This window comes from Saccostrea echinata, unplaced genomic scaffold (assembly GCF_033153115.1).
Source record: "Saccostrea echinata isolate AGI-Se365-2 ecotype Australia unplaced genomic scaffold, CSIRO_AGI_Sech_v1 ptg000054l, whole genome shotgun sequence".
In the NCBI taxonomy this organism is placed as follows: domain Eukaryota; kingdom Metazoa; phylum Mollusca; class Bivalvia; order Ostreida; family Ostreidae; genus Saccostrea; species Saccostrea echinata.
In genome coordinates this window covers 52,172,806-52,196,421 of record NW_026889803.1, presented here as the reverse complement: position 1 = coordinate 52,196,421, position 23,616 = coordinate 52,172,806, and the positions used below count along the sequence as shown (strand labels likewise).

At 33.3% G+C, this 23,616-nt stretch overlaps 1 protein-coding gene across 1 annotated transcript; it reads left to right on the top strand.

Moving 5' to 3' along the window:
- Positions 1-731: 731 nt before the first annotated feature.
- Positions 732-22,658, top strand: LOC133206335 (excitatory amino acid transporter 2-like). Its single transcript, XM_061342290.1, has 12 exons — positions 732-894; positions 6,797-6,871; positions 7,116-7,238; positions 9,093-9,186; positions 13,651-13,693; positions 13,883-13,985; positions 14,097-14,223; positions 14,317-14,550; positions 14,833-15,027; positions 15,329-15,463; positions 20,262-20,435; positions 20,567-22,658. The coding sequence occupies exons 1-12, from the start codon at positions 747-749 to the stop codon at positions 20,571-20,573; spliced, it is 1,458 nt and encodes a 485-aa protein (XP_061198274.1). The 5' UTR covers positions 732-746; the 3' UTR covers positions 20,574-22,658.
- The last annotated feature ends 958 nt before the right edge of the window (positions 22,659-23,616 follow it).

Here is a 23,616-nt window from a genome sequence, read left to right as displayed (position 1 = left end):
GGGGGGGGGGGGGGGGTAGGTTCCAACTTCTTTCAGTACCAGATTTTATCTATACCGTATACACTACTACATTACCCTTATTTGACTATACTGCAACAAAAAGTGGGGGGGGGGGGCAACCGGCCTTTCATGAACATTTTCAATAGTAAAAAGTTATGTTTAGAAAAAAGTTGGGGGGACACCCCCCCCCCTTGATGCTAAGTGCCTGATATATATATATATATATATATATATATATATATATATATATATATATTATATATATATAAATATATATATATATATATATATATATATATATATATATATATATATATATATATATATATACCCAATACAATTATACATGTAGCTCATGATAACTAAAACATTAAATGCTATTAGCGAATTAGAACCTTCCTAGCTTTCTCTAATCCAGACAAATACAAAGAAGCAAAACGTACAAACAAAGAAAAAATCCACAAATGAATTATTGAAAAATAAACAAATACACAAAACATTGAATTGAAAAAAAAAAAATACAGATAAGACACACCAAACAAACAAAAAGAAAAAGGGGTAAAAGTAATTCAGACGCTTACATCTGCTTCAAATTGTTAGTCGTACTTATTTTAAGTTACACTTAATTAAGGTTGATGCAGTGATAAAAGACACTGTGGAAGTACAAAATACGTCTCACCATGCATTCATTAATCTCCCATTACATCTGAGTGCAGTGACTGAGAATTGTGGGTCGTTCTTTCAAGATGTCTGAAAATCCTCGACAACATGCGCTCAGTTGCCTCCGGACTAATGCCCTCCTCCTCTTTGTTCTGGTCGGGATCGGGGTGGGTCTCGGAGTTGGATTTGGTCTCAGAAAACACAAGCCTTCAGAAGATGTTATTTTGTGGATAGGTATGCTTAACCTTCAATATATTTTTATGCACGCTGACTCGGTAATCTGTAAAGTGTTGTATGGCAGTTACTTGGAATGGAAACCAGGAACAAAAAAATTGTCTTTAAATGCATGCATTTAATTTGATAAACAAATTGTTTTAATTCCATGCGTAAGTTGTATGATAGACGAATTATGCGATGTTTTGCAGACCAAAGGGGAGGGAGTCTCGCCGCCCAGTTATTTCAGAGAAAAGGTCTTTTGCTGTGAATCGTTTATGGAAATTTTCATTTCGTAAAGAGTTTTGTTATAGTATTATCGAACCCTCCCACTTTATCATACTAAACTAAAACATTCTGCCGAGTATGAGTAACTAAGAGCATGTTGTGATAAAATCTAAGACATTCTGATGAGCTCCACTTCTTCTGTGAACAATAAGGTATCGAATAGCTTCCACGTCTGTCTGTCTTAAAATCCTAATGCTTCATACCAACATTGCAATCTACAAATTAAGTAATTTCCTAGTAGGTCATAGAATGTAGGGTAACGAATCATATACTATTGGGAAAAATTCTTAAAAATCATGCACTCCACCATTTCTTTGCTGATTTGAACATATTGTAATTTGTAATTACAAAAGGATTAGGAATAAGTTTTTAAAACCTATTAGCCTGGAGATTAGTGTCCTTTACTAATTTACAATTTAAAGTTGCAATTTAAATGATCACACGATGTCGTGTAATCATTTACAATTTTATTAAATTATAAATTAGTGAAACACAAAAAAGTGTATTAGTTTCAGCGACTAAAAATGATAGGATTATTATCGCTTACGTTCAATCCCTAAACAAACCCCTTTTTACCACAGAATTAATTCGTAAAATATTTTTGTTTTGCTCATCAATGATACCAAATTAAAATACAATAGTGATGTCACTTTACTACCAAGTCCTCTGTTATTTTTCTATGAATGGGGATACAAAAAACAAGGAGTTCCATTCATATCACAACATATTTATAATTGAGTACAGAATATGATTATCAAAATCAAATAAATTATTTCGAAGGCATTTTAAGCAAAAACCACATGGCTTGATACTGTGAATCTAATAAGACCGCGGAACATTAGCTGGCAAAATTGCAAATATGCAACTTACGTCATTTCCATCTGTTAAAGTGAAAAGATTTAATGATAGACAATGAAATGGGCGGGTACAATTCGACACGGACGTCCGAGAAAACATTGGATTGAAATTCCAGTTTGAAATTCATTTTCAATCCACCTCAGCTACTCTAGAACGCTCAGTGTTACTGATTGATCCAGAAGACAAATAATTTCAATTTCGGAGATAGTTTGAAATTTATATAAATCAAAATTTTCTGTCCAGTGTTTTTAAAGAAATATGAAGGGGCAAATATTTGATTTCTGTTTGGTATGTGTATGTGTGTGTGTGGGGGGGGGGGGGGGGGGCTGAACGATCTTGGAAATAAATAAGAAAGTTAGTTTTCTTTTAGTTTTAACAATCCCTCTCTGTTTTTGTTTGTTGAACATTTTTCTGTGAAGACAAAACTAAAAAAAAAAAAGACTTGTCATCCTAGAATACATGTATATTCTGTCATGTGAAGGCATGATCTGACTTCACAATTTTTGACCCCCCCCCCACCCCTTTCTAGAATCAAATGGTCGTCCCCTGAAAAAATAACCACTGCCTTCTACGCATATACTTTTACGTGTCCTTAAAATTATAGGCTAAAAAACTCACATAAATATGAATTTCAAACAACATATATTTGGGAATTGAAATTATTTGTCTTTTGGATCATACATTCACACTTTAGGTTTGAAAACAGCTCAGGTGGATTGAAAATGAACTTCAAACTAAAATTTCAATCCAAAGTTTTCTCGGACGTCCGTGTCGAATTGTACCCGCCCATTTCATTGTCTATCATTAAATGTTTTTACTGTAACAGATGAAATGACGTACGCTGCATATTTCCAATTTTGCCAGTTAATGTTCCGTGGTCTTAATAACATTATAAGGGACACTTTTGATGAATTTGGCATTTATAACTTGTTTATTATTATCGTGTCTAACATATCATATTCTCAACTGTTTTTGTTGTTTGATGGATTTCAATGCTTAATATGTGTTCATAATGTAAAATACAATTTTCTTGGCATGCAATCCTAAGTTAAAATTTTTGAATTGGAGTCGTGTTCAATTACAGATAACGGAGGAGGCTTCTAGGTTAATGTTCACCAAAATATACAACCATGCTAGTTACAGTACCAACCAGACCCAACCTGACACAAAGCAGTCCCAGAGCAGTCCTTGCTTTCTGGGACTGCTCTGGGACTGCTAAAGCAGTCCCAGAGCAGTCCCACAGCGGTCCCAGAGCAGTCCCAGCAGTCCCAGAAAGCAGTCCCAGCAGTCCCAGTGGGCGGGGTTAATTAATTTAATGGGCGGAGCTTACTCAGAAATGAGATTACCAATAAACAATGTAACTATAAAAGGCAGTTGAAATTGATGATCCATTTCTTTCTGAGCAGTATCAATTCTCATGCGACAGTCATTTTTTAACTGTTAAGAAAATCGCACTACGCGTATAGAAACAAATAATTAATATTGAACAAAGAAGACGTTCACACCTATAAATAACATGAATATTTAAACACAGTTTTGTGGTATATTAATTTTTTACCAAAAATTTTTTATTGTGGTATATTAATTTTTCAACAAAATAAATCAATTTCTAAATTACTGTGATTGATATTGGTTTCCACATTTATTTATTTTTTATTTTTTTAATAGATAATTAAGCTTGAGTTATTTATTTTCTATCAAAACTAGCTTTAAATAGGCCTTATAATTATAGAGCAAGGCCGATTTCCATACTATACTCTGAATGCAGTTTTCTTAAGTACTGGAGCTTTTGAAAAATTCTTTGCGTATTATATTTCAGTCATGATTATTTTCACTGACTTGCCAATTTAATTATCGTTAAAATTATCTATGTAACAGAAAACAATAATACTTTTATTATATAAAAGTTTGAGTGAACATCTGTAAATCACGCGAATGAAACCCTCAGATTATGTTCAAAATTAATTAATCCCGAAATAAATTTATACACATTTATTGAAACGAAGATTTTTTGCAGTACATAGATTGAAATTAGTGTCATTGTTGACCAGCATGTTCAGTGATGTGTAACACTGATACCCAAATAACATGCATTGACTTTCTTTTAATCATGTCCGACTTCAGGTGTTGACACCATTTTATACATTTGTATTGCTTTTTATTAATCGGCCAGGAAAACACACACAAAACAAATAAGAAATAAGTCACAATTCCCAATATTTTAAAATGTTTATAAATTTACTCTTTTAATTACTTGTTTATAAATCAAAAACAAATTCATAAATAAATCCCCCAATAATTGTTCACAAATATAATGACAAGTTTTTTTTATTTGTTTGTTTGTTTTTAAATAGTGCTAATGCAAACTTTGAGTACATTCCGTAACTTGACAGCATTAATTAATTAAATAGGCCTCGATATTTTTTTTTCAATCACCTGTATTAAAGTTTTAATTAGCATTAATTAATTAAATAGGCCTAGATATATATATATATATTTTTCAAACACCTGTATTAAAGTTTAATTTAAAGGATAAAAGTCATCTCCTGACTTCCCTTTTAACTACTTTCATTTTTTAAAATTAATTCTAGACTACAATTGTGTAAATTTACAGCCCCTGAAGACATTTAGTAATTACATGTATATCTATCTCTACTTATTATAATGTTGTAAAAAATCCTTGGTTTTTTTTTAAATCTTTATCTTAAACACCTCTCTGCTGAAAGTAAACAAAACAACAACAGGGAGCTGCAAATTCAGAATACACAAGGGGCGGAGCTATCATGTCACTCAGAACCTTTTTCATGCATGAGTGAACAAAGCAGTCCCAGGAAGCAGTCCCAGGGACTGCTGGGTCTGCTTTCTAGAGCAGTCCCCAGAGCAGTCCCACAGCAGTCCAAGAGCAGTCCCACAGCGGTCCCAGAGCAGTCCCGGGGACTGCTTTCTGAGAATGCTTAGGTGTCAGGTTGGGTCTGGTTGGTACTGTATCTATGTTAAAAAAACTTAACTATGCAAAATAAATTGCCTTTACAAAATCAAAATACAATTTATACAAAATAAACACAACTATCTATGCAAATTATCTTATTATCTATACAAATAAGCATACAATTGTACTATCTGTACAAATAAACATACTATCTATACAAATTAACATACTATATATATATATATATATATATATATATATATATATATATATATATATATATATATATATATATATATATACAAAATAAAAATATTATCCACATAAAATAATATAACATAAAATAAACATAATATTTATAAAAGATAAACAAACATATTATCAATACAAAATGAATATACTATCTATACAAAGAACGATAGCATTGTTCTCCCGCCTACCTCCAAGTCGATTTTCAAAAGCTAATATATTTTGATGATTTTTCATATTTATATAAATATTTATATGAATTTTCATAAAACATTACTTCTTTGGGAAAACAAAGAGAGGTAACTCTATAATTTGGGTAAAACTTGTGCTTTTCACAATAGAAATCATCGGAAAACGGAAAATATTTTTAAAACATCCCTCCCCCCCCCCCCCGTGAAACAAAAATTCCTTTTAACACGTAATATGGACTGTCATTTTACAAATTCATACCAAAGCTTTTTGTGTTTCACGGGGGGGGGGGGGGGGACGTATGTTTACAGATAAAAAACTACAAAAATGCTTATTTTTTCACCAATTTCAAAGGGTTTTACAACTGAAATATTGTATTTTTTAAATAATATATGTTTAATTTTATATGCGTAAAACATAAGAAAAGATTTTAGGAACATTTATTCATATCCAAAAATATTTTAAAATGTGTTGATGCTTTAAAGCCCGATTTCAATGGAAAACATCGTCTACCCCCCTTATTTTAAGAGCTGGAATTAGGAATAATTAACTATTTAACACTGGCATTAAAATTATCAGTCAATTACCATTGAACTGTTCTTTGCATTCAACAAAGATTTTACGGTCAAATTGTCATAAGTTTTGAATTATATGGGTATAAAATGTAGGCGGGAATCGAAAGTTAGCGTGCGTAGGTCTTAAACTTACTATCTATACAAAATAAACATACTATTTATAAAAAAAAAAAATAGAGTTACTATCTAAACAAAATAAAGATATTGTGTATGAAAATAAGCATACTACATGTATATCCACTAAAAATAAACATACGTTATATCCAAAATAAGCATACTATCTACATACAAATTAACTTTCTATCTAAACAAATAAATATATTACGTGTATCTATAAAAATAATAAACATATTAAATGTACAATATCAACATATTATCAATACAAAATTAACATAATATTTATTAAAAAAAAAATAAACATATTATTTATATAAAATGAATTCACTATCATTATAAAATAAACTTACTACAGTGTAACTATACAAAGTAAACATGTAAGTGAAGACAGTAAAGGCATCGAAAATGCATGGTGGATTTTAAGTGGGACAATCTTTAAGTACTATACTAGTATATTACTTTTAAAGGGTGCTTATTGTATATTATCCCTTTATTATTGATTAAAACACTGCATTAAGAAATAAATTCATTTTTTTTTGCAATTGAAGTTATAAGCATTTTCTAAGACTTATCCCCCATATTCTTTCATGTGAAAACTTCTCTGAAAATGTTATAGAGTTCTTTATATCTAAATTTTTAAAAAAAAATTTAATGTTAATGTAACACTAGGTATAATATTATAGATAAAACCATTAATCAAGGAGATTTCATTAATCAGGGCTGCCAGGTGAAGTGTACATGAGGCTGTTAAAGATGACCATTCTTCCTCTAATCGTGTCCACTATAATTACAGGTAATCTTAACACAGAGTGAAAAGCTTGCATCTTGAATGCATTTTTAGTTATTGTATTTTATTTGCGATTCAGCTTAAAGACTGCAACGCAGTTATTCTTTTGAAAATCTTGGAATTTTAAAGAAGCAGAGCATTCGCGCAGACAGAAATATATACATATATAAAAATAAATATAACTGATATGAACAAATTACGTGCACTTTGCATTTCAAATTCAATAAGAAGAATGTCATTATCCTTTCAGGTACTGCCACCATTGACCCCAAGTCTAACGGGCGTATCACCAGTATAACCTTCGCCTACATACTTATCATTAACGCTTTTGGTGCCATTCTTGGAATTATAATGTACTTTATATTCAAACCAGGTTAGTTTCTTATTTGTTAAAATCATTGCAAATACGAAGTAATGCTGTACTAAATACTAGCATATCTTGAGAATTATTTAGTAATCATGATTACTTGATTTGAATACCAAGATATATGGTTTTTTCGATATAAAAATTTAGAGTGGTGTATTTATAACAGCATAGCCATATCATAATGAAATAGGTGAAGATTACGAACGGTGATGAAACTCTAGAAACCTACCAAAAAAAAAAAAAAAAACAAAAAAACAAAAAAAAAAAAAAAAAAAACAACTACGAACTGTACTTATCTGTGAATAAGGCAGAAAACACGGACCTCCGGAAATTCAAGAGTTGGGATCAAGTGCCGGAGAGGTGTAGGCATTCCCTATCGACCTGTCACATCCGCCGTGAGCCCTACGTATTGATCAGGTAGACGGTATCATAGACAAAGTTCTCTTCAATGAAAGTGGAAGTCAGATATTTCATTATGTCGTGATTGGTCATCTGTAAAAATTAAAAGTAAAGGTATATCCCTCTGATCTCTACACATAAGTACTCTGAGTTTGATAATATAAGGTTACTGGAGTTCCTCATTGACAACATCTATGTAGTCTTTGGAGACCAGGTCTTCCAACAACCTATTGGAATTCCGCTGGGTACTAATTGTGCTCCTTTATAAGACGACCTGTTTTTAAAATTCCTATGAAGCAAAATTTGTTCAGAAACTTCTACATGAGAAGAGAAACCACTTGATGTGGCCCTTCAACTCGACATTTAGATGTACCAACAGATGTTTTATCAATTAACAATAGTTATTTACATTCATATGTCGACTCGATATATCAGGAGGAACTCGAAATAAACGATATCATAGAAACTGCCACATCTTTTTTATATTTGGATATTTTACTGACTACAGACAATAAGGGCCAACTAACAACTAAACTGTATGACAGACGAGATGACTTCAGCTTTTCCATCGTCATCTCTCCTTATTTATGTAGTAATATAACAACATCACCTACATATGATGTTTATGTCTCCAAAATTATTAGATACTCAAAAGCATGCTCTGAGTACGATACATTTTTAAACCGAGGCAGGCTACTAACAAATAAGTTGATGTTACAGGGATTTCAATAACATCGTTTAAAGTAAGCATTTTGTAAATTTATGGTCGTTATAATAACCGTATTAGTAAGTACAACCTATCATTGGGTCCTATTTTGATTGACATATTTCATACCATTTGTTAGGCTTTTGTCTATACGAATTATTCCGTCTACAATACATAGGGCTCACGGCGGGTGTGTCCAGTCGACAGGGAGTGTTTACCTCTCCTTGCCACTTGACCCACCTTTGAATTCCCGAGGATCCGTGTTTATGCCTTGTTCATAGATTTGTATTGTTTGTAGGTTTTTTGAGTTCGTTATCCTCAGCTATTTCATATTGATAAATAATATATGATCACTATTATGTTAATTTATTATCATTTGTTATAAGTTTCATGCACTTTCTGGTGTGTTTTATATGCTTTGCTGGAGATAGTCAGCGTGATTTCATTTTATGTACGGTTAAAGTTGCCTTGGCCATCTCCTGATAAATAATCCTGCTTTTCCAGTTCTCCATGGAGGGTTCCCATTGTAGTGTTTACTAGTATATAAAGTATCTCTTAGAATATTTTTACAAGTTCCTTTGGTCATAATATAAATTTTAATTTTATCCGAAAGTAGAATTTTTCCCGATTAGTTATGATGTTTTGTTCTAGAGCTTATCTGTAGTGTAATTATAGCTAAACTATGCATGTAATTTCATAAGTACCCATTACACATGAAGTTTTATTATATTCAGTCACGATTTTTCTATAAACAGGCGAGGGAATTACGAATGACATTTCTATGGAGAGAGCAGTATCATTCACTACAACGAAAGTGGAAACAAGTGATATGTTTGCTGATATGATCAGGTCTGGAAAAGTGCTAGTGTGGCATAAAACACAGAATTACAAAATTTTACAATGTCATATGTGATAAGAAGAATAAATAAACCAAAATTCATAATTAAGAAATCTATAATGAGTCTCTGGATTTTATTAGGTCTTTCCACCTTTCTGTGGAAAGACCTATTGATTTTCTTCTGTTTCTTATTAGGTCTTTCCACCTTTCTGTGGAAAGACCTATTGATATTCTTCTGTTTCTTCTTATTATTATTTTTTATTATTTTTCCGCCGTGTGATTTTGAGTTTCAAGATCTATCGAAAAGATTTATCGTTCATAAGAATGTACTCCGTAAAAGATTTTTGCAGTTGACCCTGCGTATATCAACTTTGACCCCTCGAGGAGTTACATCCCCTTTCGCAAGAATAGCTTGTTATCGCTACTCCTTCGAAACTGTAAACCGTAGAGGTACAAAATCTTCACCAATGTCTTCGACTAATTGAGGGGAGTCTTCAATCTATTCATTGCGAAAGTATTCATGGACCCCTTCAAGGAGTTATTGCCCCTCCAAGTTTTTGATTTTTAGAAATAATTTAAAAATTTAAAACAAAAAGTCGTAGAGACATGGGACCAACTGCATAAGATTCATTGACCTTTGACCTTAAAATATATGCAAAGGTCAAAGGTCAAGGTCATTCAAAATATGAGAAATTAAGCTCTTTTTATATCTCTTTTGTCTTTCAACATATACTAAATATCTTTGCATCATTAATATGTCCTCTTAAAACTATTTCAAAGATTTCATACTTGTCCCCTAAGATTTACCCCTTTAAAAGTTATTGCCCCTTTTACTGAAAACCTTGTTATCGTTACTCCTCTGAAACCGTAAACCGTACAGACACAAAACCTTCACTAATGTCTTCAGGGTCTTTTGACACAACTTCAATCTATTCAGTGCGAAAGTATCCGATGACCCCTTATATGAGTTATCACCCCTTAACGTCTTTGTGATAACTATTAAACCCATATAACTTTAAAACTAAAAGTCGTAGAAGCATGGGGTCAAGTGCAGTGTGACCCTTGACCTATGACCTTGAATATTTGTTCAAGGTCAAAGGTCAAGGTCATTTCAAAATTTTAAAATTTTCATTTTTTCTATCTTTCAAGCCATTTCTGGATTCTAATTGTATAATAATTAACTTTAGAGAGTAAAATATGAAAAATATATGAAATTTAAAGAAGGTGGAAAGACCTCTAATTGTTCGAGAACAATTAGTCTACTAGTTATTATTATTTTTTATTATTTTTCCGCCGTGTGATTTTGAGTTTCAAGATCTATCGAAAAGATTTATACTTCATAAGAATGTACTCCGTAAAAGATTTTTGCAGTTGACCCTGCGTATATGAACTTTGACCCCTCAAAGTGTTATGAACCCTTTCGCAATAAAAGCTTGTTATCGCTACTCCTCCGAAACCGTAAACCGTAGAGTTAGGAAACCTTCACCGATGTCTTCGACTACTTGAGAAGACTTTTCAATCTTTCATTGCGAAATGATAGATCGAGCACTTTGATGAGTTATTGCCCCCTGAAAGTTTTTGTTCTTTACGTATGATGAAAAAAATTAAAACGATTAATCGTAGAGACACGAAACCAACTGCATTGGACTTTTCATCGTTTGACCTTCAAAATTTGTTCAAGGTCAAAGGTCAAGGTCACTCTGAATATGAGAATTATAGCTTCTTTTATATCTCTTTTGTCTTACAACATATATCACATAACATCAAATATATCAAATGTCCTTATAAAACTGTTTTCAAATTTCTCTTTTTAACCTGTAGAGCCTGACGGGTTAAACAGTTCTTGCCCTTGTGCGAAAAACCTTGTTATCGCTTCTCCTCAGAAACCATTGACCGTAGAGATGCGAAACCTTCAACAGTGTCTTCGACTACTTTAGAAACTTTGACCTTGAAATTTAAGTCAAGGTCAAAGGTCAAGGTCATTTAAAACATGAACTTTTTATGTCTCTTTCATCTTTCGACACATATTATTAGGGCTTTCCACCTTTCTGTGGAAAGTCCTATTGATTTTCTTCTGTTTATGATTATTAGGTCTTTCCACCTTTCTGTGGAAAGACCTATTGATTTTCTTCTGTTTATTATTATTATTCTTCTTCTTCTTATTCTTCTTATTATTATTTTTCTTCCGCTGATTTTTTGTTTCGACATTTATCAAAAAAACTTTTTGTTCATCGTAAAGGTCATAAAAAGTTATGAACAAATTTGACCCAACGCGTATAACTTATGACCCCTTTCGCAGTTATTGCCCCTTTCACTAGAAACCTTGTTATCGCTACTCCTCCGAAACCGTAAACCGTAGAGTTACGAAACCTTCACCAATGTCTTCGACTAATTGAGAAGACTCTTCAATCTATTCATTACGAAAGGATTTGTTGAGCCCTTTTATGAGTTATTGCCCCTGAAAGTTTTTGAAGTTTACAAATAATGAAAAATTTTCAAAACGATAAGTCGTAGAGACATGAAACCAACTGCATTAGATTCCTTAACCCTAGACCTTGAAGATTATGTCAAGGTCAAAGGTCAAGGTCACTCCAAATATGAGAAATTAAGCTCTTTTTAGAGCTTTTTTGTCTTTCAACATATACAGTATATCTTTGCATCTTTTATATGTACTTTTAAAACTATTTCAAAGATTTCAATCTTGTCCCCTAAGCTTAACCATTTTAAAAGTTATTGCCCCTTGTGCGAAAAACCTTGTTATCGCTACTCCTCCGAAACCGTAAACCGCAGAGACATGAAACTTTCACTAATGTTTTCAGGGTCTTTAGACACAACTTCAGTCTATCAGTGCGAAAGTATCCGGTGACCCCTTATATGAGTTATTGCCCTTTAACGTCTTTGCGCTTACTAGTAAACCTTATAACTTTAAAACTTAAAGTCGTAGAAGCATGGGGTTAATTGCAAAGTGACCCTTGACCTTTGACCTTGAATATTTGTTCAAGTCAAAGGTCAAGGTCGTTTCAAAAATTTTAAAATTTTCATTTCTTCCATCTCTCAAGCCATTTCTGGTTTCTTTTATATAAAAATAAGAAGTAGAGAGTTAAATGTGAAGAATATATGAAATTTAAAGAAGGTGGAAAGACCTCTAATTGTTCGAGAACAATTAGTCTACTAGTTTTTTATTATTTTTCCGCCGTGTGATTTTGAGTTTCAAGATATATCGAAAAGATTGATAGTCCATAAGAATGTACTCCGTAAAAGATTTTTGCAGTTGACCCTGCGTATATGAACTTTGACCCCTCAAAGAGTTATTACCCCTTTCGCAATATAAGCTTGTTATCGCTACTCCTTCAAAACCGTAAACCGTAGAGGTACGAAACCTTCACCAATGTATTCGACTAATTGAGGGGACTCTTCAATCTTTTCATTGCGAAAGTATTTATCAACCCCTTTTATGAGTTATTGCCCCTGAAATTTTTTGATGTTTACAAATAATGAAAAATTTTCAAAACGATAAGCCGTAGAGACATGAAACAAACTGCATTAGATTCTTTGACCTTAGACCTTGAAGTTTATGTCAAGGTCAGAGGTCAAGGTCATTCCAAATATGAGAAATAAAGCTCTTTTTATAGCTCTTTTGTCTTTCAACATATACAGTATATCTTAACATCTTTAATATGTACTTTTAAAACTATTTCAAAGATTTCAATCTTGTCCCCTAAGCTTAACCATTTTAAAAGTTATTGCCCCTTGTGCGAAAAACCTTGTTATCACTACTCCTCTGAAACCGTAAACCGCAGAGACATGAAACCTTCACTAATGTATTCAGGGTCTTTAAACACAACTTCAACCTATTCAGCGCGAAAGTATCCGGTGACCCCTTATATGAGTTATCGCCCTTTAACGTCTTTGCGCTTACATGTAAACCTTATAACTTTAAAATTAAAAGTCATAGAAGCATGGGGTTAATTGCAATGTGACCCTTGACCTTTGACCTTGAATATTTGTTCAAGGTCAGAAGTCAAGGTCATTTCAAAATTTTTAAAATATTCATTTTTTCCATCTCTCAAGCCATTTCTGGTTTCTTTTGTAAAAAAATAAACAGTAGAGAGTTAAATGTGAAGAATATATGAAGTTTGAAGAAGGTGGAAAGACCTCTAATTGTTCAAGAACAATTAGTCTACTAGTTTTATTTTATTTTTTTAAATAAAGTGGCATTGGTTTTTTCCCATGAAAATGGATGTGAATCACATTCTCAAATAACAGAGCCGAAAAACAGAGAAGATTGTAGATACAGTGTATATCTTAATATCATTTTTTTGAAAATAGTTTGCAAATATTGCCATTCGAAAAAAAATTTGTAAGTTTTATTTTTTTTTTGGATACACGAGAGTTTAAGAAATGAAAGCGCGCCAGAATGAAAAAAAAAAATTCATGTACCAAAGACAAATAGAATGACTTTATTTCACTTCCAGAAATCTTTTCCCGGAAAACATGATAACAGCATGCTTCCAGAAGGTAAAAGTATACATGATATACATGATATGTGCCATCTAACACATTTATTTCTTAAAAATACTTGCTGTTCAAAATCCAGTTACGAGCCATGAACTTACTAAATTTTTCTCCTTGATGCTTTAAAACAGAAAGTTAACTATTCAGATAATTTGTATGAAATCATTAAAGTTATATTATGTTTATTCACAGACACAAACGATGACGTATATAACAAAGACGAAGACAGAGCTTAACGTGACCACCACTACCAAGAGAAAAGAAATAACCACAGCTGCTGGAGTCAATATATTAGGTTGAATGTGTCAAAGTTTAGGGTATTGTATTATGAGTGTTGTTTCCATGGCCTACATGGTAATTAAGTCTTAAGAGTAAAATCTTCTATGAAAAAATACCACCATTACAGGTCTCATTGTTGTTTCTACTTTATTCGGAATCGCCGCCAGCAAACTTAGGAACATTGTCAAACCTTTCCTGGATTTTTTCTACGCTGTCTCCCATCTCGTCATCATGGCTTTGAACTGGATTATTATGTATGTTTTATCCTAAAAGAAAGGATATATAGACATGCTTTACTAATATTATTACGCCATGTTGCTTACTTACGTTTTTGTCCTGTTCTTTAGGTTAACACCGATTGGAGTGACCAGTCTTATTGCGTCCGCCATCTTGAAAGTGTCCAACCTGGAGACAGTTTTTAACAGCCTTGGGATGTATGTACTGGCCCTGTCCATTGGAATGGGATTACACCTCCTCGGTGTTATACCTCTGCTCTACTTCATTGCCACGAGGAAGAACCCGCTGTATTACATCGCTGTGTCACTAAGAGCATGGATGACCGTGTTTGCTGTAGCAAGCTCGTTAGTTTGTACTCATATCTTTTCGTTCTTCGTATTCTTATGTCTCTTAATTTGCTAGATATAAAACTCTGATAAAGAAATCTCAAAGAATGAAATCGTCATAATTGTCTCTAAAATCTGCATTTGGGCAGAAAATAGTCAAGATACGTAGTTAATTCATTTTTGAGTAAAAGTGATTGGAGTGGTTCTAAACATTATTTTAAGATATGCATACACACATTCATGGAAGATTTACACAATCAATATACAGAAAGTCATAAATTTGTAATATTCCATCGACAGAGCAATTGGAATGCCAGAACTGTTGAAAGTAGTGGAAACTAAGCTCCATGTGGATAAGAGAATCTCGCGCTACACCGTGCCACTAGGAGTTGCACTCACACGTGCAGGAAGTACCCAGTTTATTTCTCTGTCTTCTCTATTCTTGATGAATTTAGAAGGACTTACGCCAAGCGCTCCTACGATCGTACTAGTCTGGTAGGTTTGTTACGCCTACTCAATGCAGACCCATTCAGACTGTTAGTGTCTTATATTTCGCATATTTATAAGGAAATCATTTTATCAGATTTCTGAGAACAAGCTTGTAATTGGCAGCAAAAAAAAAAAAAAAAAAAAAAAAAAAAAAAAAAAAAACAAACTTTTTTACTTAAACTGAGAGGTCTGTTTGGTCACTTGAATGGGGTAAGTCTGCTTAGCGATCCAGTTCAATGTCTTTTATAGGATAAGTTTGTTTTGCAGATCTCTGACACGGAGATTGTACTATTGCTTACTATTACAGGTTGTTGACTACGGTTAGCTCCCTCGCCATTCCGTCAATTCCCTCGGCGGGCATTGTCACGGTGTTGATTATCTTATCATCCCTCAATATGGACGTCACAAACATTGGCTTGTTGATGGCGCTGGAATGGTATGAGTAAGTATCGTAAGAAATTTTACAAACAAATTTGAAATGATTTTCTGTGCTTGAGCAAATTCTGAATGTACACAGTCATATGTGTCTCACGTGACTTTCAGGCTTAAAAAGTTTCGCACATATTCACATGAATTTCATATCATGCATTCTGGCGAAATTCACGCGGGTAAGTTTTTACTTTTGTACAGTTGCAGAAATGGGATGTAATGAAGATCTTGTAATAATATTAATATTATTGACAATGAAAATTGGGGCCTTTTCTTCGTTCTTCACCAGAAAATACAGTCCTTGCCAGCATGGGCAACTTTGCTTGAGCTTTGGCAATAGATACACTTACATGTATATATAAATACACTTTTTTCACACCAATGCCCCGAATCATGGAATTTTAACTGATTTATCTAAATGTAGAGCTGAATGATTGTGATTTTGAAACAAGTATCTTTATGAAAACAAAAGTTTTGTAGGAAAAGACATTGATTCTAAACAGAACGGCGAGTTGTGAGGTGTACAACGCAAGTTTGGGATTGCGTCACAGAATTTTGAAAGTTAATCGTTATTGTTATTAAATTTGAATCAAGATTTTTATTAAAAAAGTAATTTCCCCCGCCCCTCTCCAAACAAGTTTTTTCTTAAATTTTTTTAAAATATGGCAGTGATAAAACATCTAAAATTTTTAAATCAGACTTTACAAATGTGTCTCCAGGCAATAATTTCGTTCCGCAGAAACGTTAGAGGTGACCTCCATAAGCCCCGTGCCCCCCCCCCCCCCCTTCCCGAAACAGCTAGTACACAACATGCACAACGTCGAGCGAAAATCTGGCGGCCTCTAGCGACAGAGCTAGAGCCAGAGTAAGAAAGTGAGGATTGAGGTTGAAAACGTGGGAGCAAACGGGACAAATTTCTAGAGAATGAAGAAAGCAAGGGTGACATGGAGGTAAAAGGGTTTTGTGTTCCTCGCTCTCTCGTGTGGAGCGACAGACCTTTCTGTACTTCTTACGTACCAGATGAAGGTTACTATCTGTTTTGAGTTGCTATTTAATTATCATCAAATGTCATGCATATAACGTCGATTCTGAGACCGTTCCACGCCTGTGCCCACTTTTTGGACGGAGGCTTATAGAGTCTCGCGTCCTTTGCTAACGCAAATCTGCGACGGATGGGAATTTGTGATCGCCATCTAGCGGCAAATCTTTGAAAGGCGCGGCCTAATTGACGACCTACACGTAATTGAAACCTACAGGAGACCGATAATAATGAGGGTTAGATACAGCAAAACGATATGATATTCTGATTAAACATGTCTTAAATATTTTAAATACACAAAACGTTTTATAAAGAGAAACTACAAAATGTATCTTTGAACTCGGTATGGGAAACTAATTTCTTCTTTCAGACGAACCTTGCGCAAGAACGATAACTTTGGTTGAATTGTAAACAACAACACATGTTCACATTATTGTGAAGTATGTTTTGAAAATAGGAATTCACAAATTTAAATAAATACAGATTATCTTTAATGAGTTTTGATAATGTAAATAATAAAGAAATAAGATGGAAATTTTTTTTTTTTAAATATTGAACATATACATATACATGTAAATCTTTTCACAAACCAGTTTGACATACATAGTAATGCAAATCTTAACTATAATAGCTATGAGAATGACCATTATATCATCTGTCTCAGTGAGAATCAGCATGAGGTCGTATATTTTAAGCAGGTCATAAACAGAGCAACACCAATTTTTTTTAAAATTTGGTTTATTTAGCATTTTCTATTATTATACTGGGGGCTAAACTGGTTTTGCTGACATGATCAAGACAGTATTTTTTTCAACTATTCATCTGTGACAATTAATATTTCAAATAAATAGAATTATATACTGACCTTATGAAGTACGTCTAATTAATACATAATTTTATAATGCTGGACGTCCACTCTATCGAGAACACATTTAATTGCTAGTTACAGCATATATGTTTAATAGAATGTTTTTTTTTATTCTTAGTAGATTCAGTTGAATCACTTCATGTTGTTGATTCACACATCCAGTGTAATTTTAGTATTCTTATTTCTATGGTACAATTAGAAGGTATGAACAATACTTTTTGAAATGAGCCTTATTATAACTTTTACTTTCGAAGAACGCAGTGTAAGAAATTCACACAATCCCTTGAAACTCATCAGATTACATGTATCAGGAAAATTTTATGATCACGATAAGCTGTCATAGTATACTTGACAATATTTAGATAAATGTATCGTAGGTATCCGTATCATTAAATTACAATTTTGTCGTACTGTGGAGAAACTTCAACAGACTTTCGTAAACTCGTTTTTAGCAATCTGCACTATAGCAGGGTTTTCCCGACTCGGTAGGCCTAACGATTCAAATTTATGCGTGCGACACAGAAAAAAAGCGACACAGTAAGATCCGTAATCAGAAAATCAGAACATAAATTATCTCTGAAACGTTAATCAAACAAATCTATCGTCTTTCAATTTTTATAGCCAGAGCACTTAATTTTCTCTTAGATTAGGGCACATTGTCTTGCTTCACCTTGCAGTATCAATTATCTCCTAAACCCTCGCTGGACTTTACGCAAGAAGGAACAAAGACAAATAACTTGTTTTCACAGTTCAATGTAACCGTATTATATTTACTAGTTGAATTTTTAAATACATAATTCGAGATAGCGAGGTTTGACTGTATTATTTAAACATTTAAAAATTATTTGAATAATTGTCTTTACTTCAGAACCACGTCTCTAGAATTTTGTTGGCATTGTGAGTCAAACATCGAGCCATAATCATTAAATTGATGTAAATGTATTGTTGAAGAATTTAAAGACACCCCCTGAAAGTATTTTACTATTCTAAAGTTTCTTTTTGAAATTCAAAAACTTACTGGTAATTCGATCAAGTGACCAAAAATACGGCAAAATTTACTTTTAAAGATGCTAAGTAGTTCTGTTGTATTAACCAGAATTTCGACTGCATTCTCTTCAGTGCACATGTAAGAAAGTTATATACAAAAATATCAAGTTAAGGTTTAATACAGGTACACCTTGTACATAGTGATACAAGTATGTAAAATATTTTTTTTAATTGTACTTATTTAAGTTGTGTGTTGGAGGGGGTGGGAGTGGGGAGTTGAAGTTGGTTGGTGTTAGTATGAACATTATGATATACAGGAGACATTCTAATTGTTTTCAATATCGATTTATTTATTTTTCATTAATATGTACGACCACAACATTTGTGTAACGAATTGGTGATTCAAAAAGTTGTGTGTGTATATCTGCTTTTGTAATTATAATAAATAGTGGATAAATTTGATCGCGAAAATATCGCTAATATGAGTGCTTTGCGGAAAATCTGCAACACCGTAAAATTTAAAATGATGGGGAACCCTGCTATAGTTTCTATTGTGGCTTTTGATGACCCCCCCTTTTTTTTTACATTATACAGTTTTGGTAAAGTAATTGACGAACTATCAATAATATTTTTGCACTGTTCATTGCAAATTAACAAATCAATCACAAAAGTGATTATTAATCATTAAGTATCAATCTTATGTTCGCTATAAGGCCAAGATATGTGTAAATCAGCGTTTTCTATGGTGTCCTGATAGGGCCATTTGCAAAAGTGTAAAAACGCGTAAGGAATAACGCGAAAACGCAAAGTGACAACGCGCTAGCATAGGTGACAACGGGCTAGCACGTAGTTCACAACGTGCAATTGTTTCTAACGCATTGTTGCACTTTTGTAAGTGACAACGCGCTAGCGCAAAGTGAAAATGCCCCGACACGTTGTTTATAACAAGTTGTCGCGCTAACACACAACACACCGTCACGCTAACGCAACTTTACACAACACACCGTCACGCTCATATAAACACGCCATCGCTATTTGTGAACAGAAATCACTGTTGTTTACTTACATTGGGAAAATTAATGGAAATAATGAATTCAATTACTTATTCTTGGTGTAATATATGGTTAAGAATATTTTAATCTATTACAAATTGTATAATTAACAGCAAATGATCATTTTTTCTATCTTACTTCTAAGGGCAGATCACTCTAACTGCATAAAACTCCTACGAGTTGAACTCTTTAGTGCATGTGCAGTATGTGTTTAGAGCTTCCTTAACACTGTACTTAAAAATAGCCACACAAGTATCTGCATTTTTTAAAGTTATGCTTCTAGTTTTCATGCGGAATTAACGTGAATAACCTATTATTCTCAACAACCTGTATTTGCAATTCACCGGGTTTTTTTTACGTAAATTGTCGTATTCATGCCTCCGTCATTCAGTACTTTCAGTACTTTGATTATCAACAAAGTTGCCGAAAAATATGAAAAGTTAGGCCGATTTGTATCATACAATGTATTCAACGAATTAATGTATTATCTGACCTAACAGCTATTTTATAAATTACTAATTTAGATTTTTCTAAGCATTTTTTAAAGAATGAAATGTTAATTTGTTTTATGAGAAATGGCTTTGTGAAAATTTTTATTCTGTTTCTTTATATTTGCGACGTGCATATTAAAGTGTTCATAACAAATTACTCCAGTGTACTTGGGAATAATTCTACAGGTGAATCTTGACCACCAAAGTATTCATGAGAATTCGTTCTTCGTGAATTTTTATATAGATGCAGAATCAATATCATATTTTTAATTTCCATACAGGTGTAATTGTGAAATATTGGTGACAGATACGAAGCCACTTAACTCACTCTTTGGTACATGAAAATACATGTATTTCTTTTGATATTTATTTAGTGACAGGATAAGATCAACCAATAATGCTACTTCTGTTGTCATGGGAGCAGTGATCGCAGACAGGTTCTGTGGTGCTCGCCTACCGCCAGTCGACCCGGTAACAGAGTACGAAATCAATGATAAAGTGGCCAATCCTGAGCAAAATGTGGAAAAAGAAATCGCCACAGGGGATAGGTAATCAATTATTTTTTTTAAATGGTAGATTTGGCTTATAATTTATGTAAATAAACATCTTTACCATCAAGAATGATGTAATGCATTTATTTATTACAATGACTCGCAAACTAATTTCACTAAATTTTCAGGTGCTGATCATGACGAAGTGGACTTTTCCAAATAATAATGTCGAAATTCTCAGGCTAAATGACCTATAAGGCCTTTAGTGATAAAACCGATCATATATCCAAACTTGTTTTAAAGACGATATTTTTTTTAGGTCACCTGAGTCACTCAGGTGACCTATTGCTATCTGTTTTCGTCCGTGCGTCGTGCGTCGTCCGTCGTGCGTTAACTTTTGAACATTTTTAACTTCTTCTCTAAAACCGCTCAACCAATTTCAACCAAATTTGGTATATAGCATCTATGGGTGAAGGGGAACATAAATTATGAATTTCATGATCCCTGCCCCCCTGGGGCCTGAGGGGTGGGGCTAAAACCACCAAAATTAATGCAATCTTTAAAAATCTTCTTCTTTACTCCTGGACATCAAGCAGTCAAACTGTTGGCATCATTGTAATAAGCATGGAGCCCTCTACCAAAATTGTGAAATTCATGGCCCCAGGGTCAGGGGTTCTGGCCCCAGGGTGGGGCTATATAGATCATATAGTGAAAGTGCATTATTTCTTTGAAAATCTTCTTCTCTGCTCCTGGGTATTAAATAAAGTTACTAAGTACATAGTTATGATGAGCAAGAGTGCCTCTTCCAAAATTGTGAATTTCATGGCCCCAGGGTCAGGGGTTGTGGTGTTAGGGCGGGGCTCTATAGATTATATAGTTAATTCTTTGAAAATCTTCTTCTCTGCTTCTGGATATTAAATAAAGTAACTAAGTACATAGTTATGATGAGCAAGAGTACCTCTTCCAAAATTGTGAATTTCATGGCCCCAGGGTCAGGGGTTCTGGTGTTAGGGCGGGGCTCTATCGACTATATGGTGACAATGCATTAATTCTTTGAAAATCTTCTCCTCTGCTCCTGGGCATTAAGGTGATAAACTAAGTACATAGTTAAGATGAGAAGGTGGGCCTCTTCCAGAATTGTGAAAGCCATGGCCCCTGGGACAGGGGTTCTGGTGTTAGGGCAGGGCTCTATTTATTATATAGTGAAAATGCTTTAATTCTTTAAAAATCTTCTTCTCTGCTCCTGGGTATTATTTAAACAAACTAAGTACATGGTTATGATGCATAAGGATGCCTTTTCAAAAATCGTGAATTTCTTGGCCCCAGGGTCAGGGGTTCTGGTGTTAGGGCGGGGCTCTATTGATTATATAGTGAAAATGCATTGATTCTTTGAGAATCTTCTTCTCTGCTACTGGAGATTATTTAAACAAACTAAGTGCATGGTTATGATGCATAAGGATGCCTTTTCAAAAATTGTGAATTTCATGGCCCCAGGGTCAGGGGTTCTGGTGTTAGGGCGGGGCTCTATAGATTATATAGTGAAAATGCATTGATTCTTTGAAAATCTTCTTCTCTGCTACTGGAGATTATATAAACATCTGGACCATTGGTCTAAGCATTCTGGTCCTGGGCAGGGCTCTATTAATTTGTATTCTACTGAGAGAAGTTATTCCCCTTTTCCATTCACCTTTGATAATTAATCACTGTAAATAATGTATTTGAAAGGTTAATAGAATAAGATAATTATGCAAGAATGTTTATTGTATAATTAAAAAAGTACTTTCTTAGTTTTAATAAACAGGTAGACCTGTAAGTAATAGATAAATAAAAATGAGACAAAAACAACTTATCTTATTAAAAGTTCTTCAAAGATCATAAGAGAGGTCAATGCTAGAGGTCTTAATATGGGTTTAAAAATAGTACAGAAGCACTAATAGTTTGTTAATAGTCTGCATAGTGTTAAGTGGGGGACAGATTAGAACTTAATTTATAAGTTGATACTGAATACTAGACTAATTATTTTGTTGATCCTGATCTTCCTACTTCTCTTGCTTTAGGGCAACAAAGCTTCAACTATCAGTGTATTTAACTTCTAAATTGTTGTATTATACTCAGGTGACCGTTAAGGCCCTTGGGCCTCTTGTTATATTTATGAGTCATTCAAGTCAACCCAATGCCGGAGACTTTTTTAATTCAATGTATATTACAATGTATATTTCGTTCTTTTCTTCAGAAAGATAATCATAAGTATTTCAAATTGACATAAAGGTATTTTGATCATCTAGAATCTTTCCTCTTCAAATCATCAGTTTAAGCTTATGAATTAAAAAAAAAAATCATAAATAATTCATTAATTGAATTTCTTTTATTAGTAATATTATATATCAAATTGTTTAAAGATTTACATGTTTTAGATACTGAGTACATGAACGTAAGAGAGAGAGAGAGAGAGAGAGAGAGAGAGAGAGAGAGAGAGAGAGAGAGAGAGAGAGAGAGAAGAAAATTGTCTAAACATGAAACTCTTATTTCGGGAGGTTCCAATTTTTTCACAACCAAATTTGCTTCATATATTACTACATAACCCTGATTATGAAATGTCTATGTCAACTTCATCTATTTGAGCAAAAGATTGCCTGTAGTAGAAGATGCCTTAAATCTATACCCAGTACATGTCTAACAAAGCTCAGTAATCCTCCTGTAAGTACCGAAATTGAAAACTGTTTACCTTCTTTAGGAAGTAATCTGGCATTTGGACACTTTTGGACACGAGAATGTTGAAGTCTATAACTAACTTTTTAATTACAAGAAAACTTTACAGAGCCTATAGATATCGAATATCTGAAACATAATCATCCTTCCTGTTCATGTTCTTCTTTACCCTACAACTATGGTCCTGCTGGACACGTTATTACTGGTGACATAAATATAGTTAATAATGATGACCTTAAATCATAAATTTTAAAAGCGGCACGATTTAAGGAACCCCGATCTTTTAACTGGCGTCATAATTTCATGAATATTATGGATTCTGTGGAAGATAACGCCAGGTGATGGGCCGGACATGAAAAAGAAGACCTTGACACGTTGTCAGAATGGATTAAATGTATCGGATGTATGTTAAAATCTTGCATAAAGCGGTTGAGGGGCAAAATAAAAACCAACTATTCTTCTGTGTTCAATAATTCAGAAGTGAAAAAGAATTAAATAGATTAGGGTGAATTAAAAAAAAATGACCACC